The sequence below is a fragment of the Callithrix jacchus genome, chromosome 6 (genome assembly GCF_049354715.1).
Source record: "Callithrix jacchus isolate 240 chromosome 6, calJac240_pri, whole genome shotgun sequence".
Taxonomy (NCBI): Eukaryota; Metazoa; Chordata; class Mammalia; order Primates; family Cebidae; genus Callithrix; species Callithrix jacchus.
In genome coordinates, this window is record NC_133507.1 from 100,407,973 (window position 1) to 100,420,590 (window position 12,618).

The 12,618-nt window shown below is 33.7% G+C and overlaps 1 protein-coding gene across 5 annotated transcripts in view; it reads left to right on the forward strand.

The window, feature by feature from the left end:
- DPP10 (dipeptidyl peptidase like 10) overlaps positions 1 to 12,618 on the forward strand; it is a 1,417,953-nt gene that overhangs the window by 1,333,586 nt on the left and 71,749 nt on the right. For all 5 annotated transcript variants that reach the window (XM_078327944.1, XM_035306582.3, XM_035306580.3 and 2 more), the window contains 2 exons: positions 424 to 521; positions 7,178 to 7,301. In XM_078327944.1, the coding sequence (XP_078184070.1) occupies positions 424 to 521; positions 7,178 to 7,301 (222 nt within the window). The remainder of the gene's footprint in view (positions 1 to 423; positions 522 to 7,177; positions 7,302 to 12,618) is intronic.

A 12,618-nucleotide genomic window follows, 5' to 3' on the forward strand; every position in this document is an offset into this window, starting at 1 on the left:
TTTTAAGCATGGGGCACCTAGTTTGGGTAGGTTTCCTTCTTTCCTTTTTTCTTTCTTTATTTCTCCTTTTTTTTTTTAATTAGCCAAATCTTCTTCCCATTGTATTTCATATTCTCTAATGTGAGTAGCTACTTGAATTACTGGTGCCATTTTAGGGAAAGAACACTGTAGCACTGTCTAATGAGTGAAGTCATCACAGTTTCCTATCACCTTTAATTGTCTGATGAAAATGCTTGAGAAGCAGCAATCTGAAAAAACAATTGAAAGCAATCATGTTGTCGAATTTAAAATCATTTTTACTTCAGAGAAATTAAACTTTTTTTCTCTTCTAACACAAAACAGTAAATGAATCAAAAGTCCTTTTTTTGCTCAATATATTCTAATGCTTAATATACTTGCACTACAACTTTCATTTTCTCAAAGGCAGGTCAAGTGAACCCAACAATAAAATTATATGTTGTAAACCTATATGGACCAACTCACACGTTGGAGCTCATGCCACCTGACAGCTTTAAATCAAGGTATGCAATTTCAGTTTCACTTTTATGGGGAACTAGATATTCTCACTTCAATTATCATTTTGTTGCAATTTAGAGAGAGGTGTGATCAGTTCAACAAATCCACTTGAAAATAAAGCTGAAGTTGCCTCGAGTAGTGAGGAATGAAGTCATTCTCGGTGTCTGACTGTTACCAAGAAGCATTTAGCTCCAAGGTGATTATCAGCACCACAAAATGACTGAAGAGACTGATACTGAGAATTAGGTCTTTTCCTGGAGATGTGACAGAGATGGCAAAGGATCATTTTCCATTAAATTTTCTTCAAGAAAATAGTTGCTACACATATTTTTTCAAGGTGCCCTTTAAAAGGGTATAATCTCTCTGGAATTTGTGAATTTTTCCAACTTTGTCCCCACAGTTTTGCCAAGGATTCTCTAGCTTTCTTCTCCAGAGATATTTAATGATTTTTTTCCCAAAATATCCTACATATGAAATCTTTATATTTAAGAAGCTTGATAAGGGAGAAAACACATTTTATTGGGTCAGAAGTATAATTTTAATATTAACAAAATCTTCAGCAATGAACAGCTATTCAAATAATTATGTGTATTTTGAAATCCAGCTTGGTCTCAGACTTCAAAGTGATTCTTTCAAATACTACAGCTCTTTGGAAATTTATTACAAGCCTAGAGATGGGATAGACAGCTGATTTAGAAAAATGGTTTCACATTATATTGAATAATGTGGGGCTAAGTTCAAAGTTTATTTTGATGATATTGAAAATCAGGGTGATTGGTTCCAACAGAAATTTCATTCAAATTTTGTTTCATTGATATATTTAGAGAAAATTTCATTCCAGTTGGTCATTTTTACAGAGTGCAGCCTGATGTATGTGGAAATTTTACCCACTTGAAAAGGCAATAACGGTTTATGGAATGCTTATACCAGAAGACCCTCATTAACTACCTAATATAAACTGTTCCTCCTCCTGATGGAAAAAATAAATTCCAGCCAAAGTAAATGATTGAGATAGAGGCTCAGGACTGGTTGATAACAAAAGTAGAAAATGAAGTAAGACCTCTTTCATCAAGTTGCAGAGCATTTCATCTACATTGGATGGAAAACCTTAAAGATAGTCCTGAATTGACATATATAATGTAATAAAGTTGACCAAATCAAATAGTAACATTTATTTCTGAGCTTGATCTAGCGGCCATGGATGGTTAAGTTACAAATGACGCAATTATGGACACTATTGACATTTTATCTGGTCCTTAACTCGTAGTTTTTCCTCTGGTTTGTTTAATGCTATTGAATAAACAGGAAAGGAATATAGACTAGGAGTGTTTGAGTCACCTGTCTACCACCATTTCATTTGTCTCTTTGGATAAATCACTACCTGTCTCAGAGCTGTATCCCTTTGTCGTGAAATAATAATTTCTAATTTTTTTTCTTTCAAAAAAATCTTTGAAATAGGAACCAATTTTACAATATCCACATTTCTTTCTAAAAGGAGCTCTTGATTCCTGGCCTTGATTTTATTACCTATTTGTATAAATATAAACATATATAAATTGAATTATTAATAACATAGTTTCTTCACGTCCTATTAAGTTCATCAGATGTTCTCTCTTCTTTTTGATGTTTGTGTTGTGTTCATAGCATAGCTACCCATATAGTTTGAAATACTGCCTAAACTCTCATTAGCAGAATATTTAAATAATTATTTTATAGCAATTTATGTGTTTATGAGTTTTTTTGGTATGTTACTTAGGCATCTGGCATATTTTTAGAATCTTTAGATTATGAAATGGCAACCAATAAGTGGATCATATTCTGTTTGTCAGTACTATTACAAACTATCTTTTATTCCTTTTCAGTTTCCTTTTTAGTATTTTTTTTCCACCACACATAAACCACAAATATAATCATCTCTTCGCTTTCTTCCTTCCAATAAAATTGCCACGATGACTAGAATAATAATTGAATACATATATGACCGTGTCTATACAGGGAAGGATAATAGATAAATACAGAAATTTTTTTTTATGACTTGCACTATGTTATAAACTGGATTCTCTGACTTCCACCCTAGAGAACAACATTTTTTTTGTTTGAATTCAAGATTCTAGGTCTTTTTTTGTTGTCGTTGGTCTCTTTGATTGTTTTTTGGATGATTGGTTTACTCATTTATAATAACCAGTGTTTATCACTATAACAGTAGAAGGTCCCCAAGCTGGTATCATTATTAGGTAGACTGTCCCTTCAACCCAATGCTTATACTCATCAAAGACTGTAAAATAAATTTTTATTAATTTATATGATTTAAAAAGAAAAGGATAAGATAATCTACAGAAAGGCATAATTTCTTCTCCCAAATCTTAACCTTATATTCTCTTCAATTGTTTTATTTATTTGTTTATTTATGTCTGATTCAGCTAAAGTCATTTCATCAATTTAGACACTGAGTTCTACTTTTCTTCAAAAGTAATTCAGTTCAGACTCATCTCATCACCATTCAGTTTATCCTTATCTGAATCACGGTCTGTACTGATTCTGTAAAGAATGTAGCATTGTAGAAACTAAGATAATGCCCCTTCTTGAATATTTCCAGAACCAGCGGGAGTTAGATGGGTTATCTCATCTTTGATGGAAGAAATCTTTTTCCAAATTATTGTACTGTGCACTTAAGGTATTGCAATCACTCAATACCTTTATTAGAAAATCTAAGTGTGAATTTTAAAATACATATTTACTTTCAAGGGAAATTTTATCTTATGATAAATGAGTCATGCAGATACTCCACAGATTGGATAAGTCACATTAATTTGGAGAAGTTATACATGGTCATTTGTGTAGATCTCTCTAGTCTGAAGAGTAAAAGTAATAATGTATATTTGGTTTCTTATTCTATGTCTTTAGCATTATTTTACTTATAAGAAATCTTTCTAAAGTCATCTATGTTTTGTGACCTGTTGTTCTCAACCTGCATCACTGATTTAACATGGTCACATTTCCCCTGTCACTCTGGGCTTGACACTCTCAGGCTTCCTCTTCCTATTTCTTTAAGTATATCTAGCCTACATCACTTACTCTTCCAAGGAATATCTGTGCCTTTCAAGAAAATCTAATTAATAAGTTAACCCACGTTCATGGAAGTGTCCTTCTTACAAGTAATACATAGTTATTAACAGAGGTCTTTGGAGACACTAGCTATAATTTGGTCATGAATACCATTACAATATACTTTTGGGAAGACATCACAGATTATCTAGAAGAGAACAGCACAAAGTAACTACATTTCACAATTATTTTGGTGCAAACACAGAGCAATAATTGGACAGGAAGACCGTGAAAACATGGTGTAACTGCTAACATACCTGTCTGCAGGTGATGCTGGGGCCTCCATTTCACATAACCTTGTGGACAATTAGATCTTCTGTGCCAGACCACCCAGCTGATAGAAAGTCTCTGTTGACTTGAGTATAAACCCTCTAACTAGCTTGTCTCTGTCTCTGTGGCTCAAGAGGACCAGATCCTCGAGGACTCCCTGGGTAATCCAGAGCCATGGAGACTAGGAACAAGCAGGAAATCCAGTTATAAGAAAGGGACACTCTGCTGGCCACTGGTCGTGGAACACCAGATCTAATGTGTTCATGAGATGGAGTTCCAGGAGGACAGCTACATCTGCAGCAGGCAGGCCAAGGAGTGTGACATTTCCAGGTAAGGGTGCTTCCCCACTCCCTCATTCAGAGACAGCCTGAATACTTATGAGTAAGCATGATTAATCAATATGATTTACAGGGAGATGTACAGCTAGACTCCCGGGGCAAGGAAATAAATGATATAGGAAGAGATTTAGTTAATAGATATATCTGTCCTCCTTGCCTATGTGTCAAGCTCTACTTGAGCTTCCATTTTGGCTATTTCTAACACTTTAATATAGAAATTTCAGTGGTTTGAAATGGCCCCTTGTTAGACTTTACAAATTCAACTTTATGGAGAACTTTCATTCTTCAGATTGTGTTTACCGTAAGCAAGGTCATTCTTGGGTATAAGCAAGGTTTATAATGAGATATCGCACATCAGATAATGCTTTGCTTATGACCATAAGGCACATTATGTAGAAGCAGACACAGCCATCACAGTATTTAGTCAAAGATAAATATAAGTGTATTGCTGTAAATTAATGATTTTCAACTTAACATTTTACAACTAAGTTAGTGTTTCCTTAAAAATCAGTTATTCACCACATTTGTACTGGTTGGCTGTTAATTCTTTTCCAAAGATTAAATTCTTTTTTGAAAAATCAAAATTTAGGCCGGGCACAGTGGCTCACGCCTGTAATCCCAGCACTTTGTGAGGCCAAGGCGGGTGGAACACGAGGTCAAGAGATCAAGACCATCCTGACCAACATGGTGAAACCCTGTCTCTACTAAAAATACACACACACACACACACACACACACACACACAAATTAGCTGGACGTGGTGGCACACGCCTGTAGTCCCAGCGACTCAGGAGGCTGAGGCAGGAGAATTACTTGAACCCAGGAGGTGGAGGTTGCAGTGAGCCGAGGTTGCGCCATTGAACTCCAGTCTAGCACCTGGTGATGGAGTGAGACTCTGTCAAAAAAAAAAAAAAAAGTCAAAATTTGGCATCTTAGCTAATATTGTGTCATGTCTGTGAGGCATTTTGAAGATGTTCTTGTAACATTTCATTTGAGAACAACTTTGAAAGGGAAAACCTCTCGAGATGAATATTTAAATTCTATTTTGTTGTTACTATTTATTTTTTTAATTATTCATGTTAGTTTGTTACCTCATATCGCACAAAATATAATATTATGGCAGGTAATTGAGACACGTTTCTGACCGGATTTGAAAATCAACTGTATATCAGTTCAATCTAGATTTTTACCAGAAAATAAGACCTTGATTTGCAGTCTTTGCTTAGTTGTTTACAATATTCAAATCAATTTTTTGCTTCAAATTTCAATGACATTTATATCAATTATTCAGCATTTCAGCACTTATTTTCTGATTATTTGTAGTACTTAATATCATTTTTCTATAAGCTAAAATTCTCTAGAAAAATTTATTAAAGGTTAATACTTCATTTTCTACTTTTTAATATTCACATTGCTAAATATAATAGTGTATGCAAAGTAATCAGCCTAAGCAAAACACAGTGAAAGTGCACAGGACACTGTTCTTTGGAGGATCACAAAGCCTACTGATATGGACAAAGATTATACCTAAGCTAGCTGCATATTTTATTCAATGTTGCCTTATTAACTATTTAGGGCACTTCATGTTTTGATTTTACTGAGTTTAATGGCAGTTTTCAAGCCAAGTTCAGCTAGTTGTGAAAGTTGCCAGATGTCTTGAAGAGATTGTTGAAAAAAATATGGTGGTCTTCCTGTATGTCAACTTATGCTTGACCTTTTCCTGACGTCTTAACTTTGATCAGCTAACAGGTTTTCTAGAGGAAATAGTAGCTACTCACTAATGTTAGATATGTAACATTCATGTAGCTGGATATTTAACCCAGATGCATCTAAAGACGGGATTTGTATCATGAGGTTATTCTTCTGTAGCTGATTTTTTCTAAGTCATATAAAACTAAGTTAGTAAGTTGTAATACAGTACTTTGATAGCTCTTTCCTTACATGGATGGCTCTTTCTTCTGAGATCAGGTGCGCTTGGGCACATTCAGTCTGGTAAGGCTATAGACTGGATGGCTATTTCTGAAGTAACTATTCTGTTCTGAAACTGGGAAATATTTTAGAAAAAATTTTAAAATTTTTAGCATAAATTTATGAGTATTGGTGATTGTATTTTCTTGTGTGTGAGTTGGAAGCTTTGTGACATAAGGTATACATGTCCAAACATATGTATTATAAAGGAAGACACATAAACTTTTTCCTATCTCCAATTAGTCTAAGGACATAACTGGCCCCATGAATTATATCCTTACTATACCAAGAATTTAATAGAATTTCATCTTCTTTAATTTGATTCCTTCTTGGTTTAAAAATGTTTAAAATAAATAAGGTAATTGACAATGCTGTAAGAAATACTATATATTAAGATTGTGACTGGTCCTTGGTCTACAACTGACAAAGACCAAAAGAAACCATTCATACCTTTGTAGCCAAAGGTCCCATGTATAAAGTGAAATAACACAGAGGTTATGTAAAAGATATAATCATTAAGCCAGAAATAACCTTTGCCTTTTATTGGAAAAGATTATTCTTGATGATTCATTGATTGCGATTTTAAAGAAAAAAAAAACTTGCATTTACAAATGTATAATTGTTCTGCACTTAAAGGAGTACTAATCAATAGATAATTTTCATAAACATCCAGAATGTGGTTGTTTTGATTTTTCCAAGAATTACTTTTCTGGGAAATAATTCACTCTCAAATTTATTCTCAAATTATCTGTATATTTGTATACATATGTATATGCCCATGTGAATACATACATACACATACATTTTATATATGTAAATATTGATGAGCAGATATCTATGTATCTATCTATAAATTAATATGAAGCAACATCCTTATAGTGGTTCAGTTATTCTTATATATAAAATGGCAAATGTATATTGTTGGTATTATCCCAGTGCTCTGTCTCTAAACATATGTTTTAATTTTGTTTCCAAACTAGAGAATACTATATCACTATGGTTAAATGGGTAAGCAATACCAAGACTGTGGTAAGATGGTTAAACCGACCCCAGAACATCTCTATCCTCACAGTCTGTGAGACCACTACTGGTGCTTGCAGTAGAGTAAGTATACTTTACTTTTCTTTTATGCTTTAAGTAAAGTAGCTTATGCAGCTTTACAAAGAGGGATCAGGAAATGCATTGTGCAAAAATTCAGGGTTTAGCTTTTAAAACTAGTAGGAAAAGAATTATTCTATTAAGAATATATATTTTAATTCATAAAGCTTCCAAACTTTGAAGTGAACAATATTGATGATAAGCAGAAGAGAACAAATTGAGCTTTTAAAAACCAAATTAACCATTATACAGCAGGAAGATTAATCCAAGACAGATTAGCTTCATTCTCAGATATGGAATTTTTCTCTATATTGTGTCTTTAACTTGAGAATATAGAAAATTTTTCTATCCACTTTAAATACATCCCTGTTTTTTTTCTGTAATTCAGATAGATCTGACAAAATAACAGTGTTTCTCTCCTGAAATTAAATAAAACTAGTAAAAATTGATTTATGAACCCTCTGTTTTGAAATCAGATTATATTCAATTCCTAATATCAGTTTTTATAAACTCTGTAGTAAATTTAATGTGTAATATTTTAAGATTCCTGGTAGAGAAAACATTGCAGAAAGTTTAAATGGTTATATTATGTGCATGGCATTTTGGTGAAGGATTTTTAGATTAACAACTGAATTTTCAACCTCCTTTTCTGGAAAAGATGGAGTAAATGTTACCTGACTAGCTTTTCTGTTGTAAACAACTGTCAAATTGTACAAAGTATACAAAACAACTGTTTTCAAATATGGAACAATAGGAGAATCATGACCATAAATGCTGAAATCAAGTAAATGCACAAAATCAACCTGACTATGAGTTTCTATTCACAACACTTTTGAGACCAAATGGCAAGGAGATAGAGCCCAAGCAAAGCAAAAACGTCTCTGTGATGTAAGTAGGCAGGGAGAATCAGAGTTTGAGGTTTTTGTGATGACTAGAATTTATAGGTCAGGGACCATAGAAGTTGGAGCTATATAGAAAAGAACCCTAGTAATCTGTGAAGAGGACCCCTTATGTATTAGGCTCAGTGCTTAGCTGTACATACATATATGCCTCCACATTGCCTTAAAGGAAACAACTACTAAACATTTTTGTAGCAAAGGAAGAATCTGCAAGTGGCAAAGTACTTAGAGGGATTAGAGTTCTGAACAACAATAGTGAAGAGATCTCACCGAAAACCATGGGTATTCAACTGAGAACCCAAAAAGAGAGAGCATTAGAAGTACAGCTGTTCTAAACATCTTCTAATCACCTTTAGATTATACTGTAAGATGTCAAGTTCATCTGTCTGTAAATTAACTGTCTACCAGAACAAAGTTGTTTTGTTTTTTTTTTTTAAGGGAAAAATCACAATTTAGGTGATTTTCCATATCAACACAAATATGAGAAATTCCTTAATATATCAATACTCAACACCATCAATATAAATAGAGGACAGTGCTTTACGATCAAATGAGGTTAATCCCAGGAATTTAAGATTGGTTTAATATTGAAAAACAATCAGTGTAATTCAGTTAAGGAAAAAAGAATTAAATATCTTTTTAAATAACAAAAAGCAATTGATAAAATTCAAAACCCCAATTCATGATAATTTTCAACATAAATGAGTAAGAAGAAACATCCCCAATCTGTTAAAAGATATTCATAAAGTACCCTCTTACTGAATGTGCAAACACTAACCTTGTTCATGTTAAGATTAGCAGTGAGGTAAGGCTTTCCATTCTCAGTACTATGATGCAAACTTTGCCAGAGGCCCCACTCAGAGTAACTTAGCAAGAAATCAGTTACAGTGTTAGGAAAGGAAAAATTAAGTCTGTATTTATAGATAACATAATTGTGTACATTTTTAAAAAGGCTACAATAAAAATCTAGAATACAAAATCACAATTTGTAAGGAAGCAAATGAGATGAAATATAAACAAGTGGCAAGTACGTCCAAAGTGTATTCAGGTTTCTTGAACCAGTCATCTAACTTGCCTGTAACTTTGTACTTGTTTCAAAATAAAGAATGGAGAAACAATAAAACATGATTTCTATATGTAAGTGATATTAAGAAAAAAATCAGCTAAAACACCATTAAAATCTTTAAAACTTAACACAATCATAAACGTAATGAATATTGTGAAATACTCCAATACTGAATAATACAGCATTACTAAAAGGCATGTGAAGGACCTAAATAAATGAAAGCTATTCCATGTTTTTAAACAGACAAGATTAATATCGTGAAGAAACCAATTCAACCAAAATTTAATCATAATTTTAAAATAATCCCAATTAAAATCACTTCTGACTCTTTTTGTAGAAATACACAAGCAGTTTTTAAAAATTAATATGGAAACAAAACATACCTGAGCAAGTCAAAGCAATCCTGTAAAGGAGCAAAATTGAAGGAATCAGCCCTATGTGATTTCAAGAATAAATAAAAAGCCACAAAAACCTGGAGATGCTAGTGGAGGGATAAGGACCACAAATAAGTTACTAAATTGAATGATTTCTAGAGAACAGGCCCACATTTATATGATTGATTTATTTCCTACACAGGTGTCAAAGCAGTTCAGTGCAAAAAAATGGAACTGAAACAATTGACATCCCTACTGTGGAAAAAAAAATGTTGTTTGGCATCTTATATCATATTCTAAAATCAATTTGGGATAAACCATAGCCCTAAATTTAAAAGCTAATACTGTCGTTGTTCTAGGGGAAAATATGAAAAACTCATTAATTATGAAACAATAAATTGGACATCAATAAAATTAGAAAGTTCTCATCAAAGACACCATTAAGGAAATGGATATGTAAACTATAGTCTGGAAGAAAATATTTTGCAAAATATGTATCAGACAAAAACACATATAAATAAATTTTATATCTCGGTAATAAAAACACAACCCCATAAAAACATTAAAACTCAAACAGTTACTTATAAGGAAGATAATGAGCACATGAAAAAGTACTCAACATTTGGCCAGGTATGGTGGCCCATCCTTGTAATTTTAGTAATTTGGGGGGCTGACATGAGAGGACCACTTGAGGCCAAGGGTTCAAGACCAGCCTGGACAACTAAATGAGATCCCATTTTTATATAAAAATATTAAAAATAAATAAAAGTACTCAACTTCATTAGACATTAGCAAAATATGGATTACAAATATAATACTAGAATGACTACATTAAAATAATAAAAAACTGACAACATTAACTGTTAAAGAGGATCTAAAGAACAAAAATTCTCATTCTTTGCAGGTGGGAATGTAAAATAAAATTACATTAATATTTAAGTTCAGAGTGAAGTTAAACATATATGCAAATACAACATTTTATATATAAATGAGACATATATATGTGTACATACATATACAGAAATAAACATTATAGGCCTGTCTTAGTGGCTCAGGCCTGTAATCCCAGCACTTTGGGAGGCCAAGGCAGGTGGATCACCTGAGGTTGGGAGTTTGAAACTAGCCTGACCAAACATAGAGAAACCCCATCTCTACTAAAAATACAAACTTAGCTGGGCATGGTGGCACATGCCTGTTATCCCAGCTACTTGGGAGGCTGAGGCAGGAGAATCACTTGAACCTGGGAGGTAGAGGTTGCAATAAGCCAAGATCAGGCCACTGCGCTCCAGCCTGGGCAGCAAAGAAAGAGAGACTCTGTCTTAAAAAAAAGAAAATGCCTACCACTATACCACTTTGGGAGGCCAAGTGGGGAGGATGGCTTGAGGCCACAAGTTCAAGACCCATCTGGGCAACATAGTGAGACACAATCTTGATTTTTAAATAAAAAATTAAAATAAAAATTTAAAAATCGGCCTTTATCCTTTGACAAAATTCAGCAGCCCTTTGTGCTAAAAACTCTCAATAAACTAGGTATCAAAGGAACATATCTCAAAATAATAAAAGCTATTTATGACAAACCTACAGCCAATATCACACTGAATGGGCAAAAACTGGAAGCATTTTCTTTGAAATCTGCCACTAGACAAGAATGCCCTCTGTCATCACTCCTATTCAATATAGTATTTGAAGTTCTAGCCAGAGCAATTAGGCAAGAAAAAAAAATAACAGGTATTCAATTAGGAAAGGAGGAAGTCAAATTGTCTCTATTTGCAGATGACATGATTGTATATTTAGAAGATCCTATCATCTCAGCCCAAAATCTCCTTAAACTGATAAGCAACTTCAGCGAAGTCTCAGGATACAAAATCAATGTGCAGAAATCACAAGCATTCATGTATCCCAATACCAGACTAACAGAGAGCCAAATCATGAGAACTCCATTCACAACTGCTACAAAAAGAATAAAATACCTAGGAATATAACTAACAAAGGATAAAAAGGACCTCTTCAAGGAGAAGTACAAACCACTGCTCAAGGAAATAAGAAAGGACACAAACAGATGGAGAAACATTCCATGCTCATGATTAGGAAGAATCAATATCATGAAAATGGCCATACCACATAAAGTAATTTATAGATTCAACGCCATCCCAATCAAGCTACCAATGACCTTCTTCACAGAACTGGAAAAAACCACTCAACCTTCATATGGAACCAAAAAAAGAGCCTACATAGCCAAGACAATCCTAAACAAACAAACAAACAAAAAAAAAAAACAAAGCTGGATGCATCAAGATACCTGACTTCAAACTATACTGCAAGGGTACAGTAATCAAAACAGCATGGTACTGGTACCAAAACGGAGATATAGACCAGTGGAGCAGGACATCAACCTCAGAGGCAATGCTACACATTTACAACCATCTGATCTTTGACAAACCTGACAAAAACAAGCAATGGGGAAAGGATCCCGTATTCAATAAATGGTTCTGGGATAACTGGCTAGCCATGTGCAGAAAGCAGAAACTGGACCCCTTCCTGACACCTTACACTAAAATTAACTCCAAATGAATTAAAGACTTAAACATAAGACCTAATACCATAAAAACTCTAGAAGAAAGTCTAGGCAAAACCATTCAGGACATAGGCGTAGGCAAGGACTTCATGACCAAAACACCAAAAGCATTGGCAAAAAAGGCCAAAAATAGACAAATGGGACCTAGAGAGCATCTTTACAGAAAAAGAAACTATCATGAGAGTGAACCAGCAACCAACAGAATGGGGAAAAAATTTTGCAATCTGTGCGTCTGACAAAGGGGTGATATCCAGAATTTGCAAACAATGAAACAGATTTACAAGAAAAAAAAAAAAAACATCCAAAAGTGGGCAAAGGATATGAACAGATGTTTTTCAAAAGAAGACATACATGAGGCCAACAAACATAAGAAAAAATGCTCATCATCACTGGTTATTGGAGAAATGCA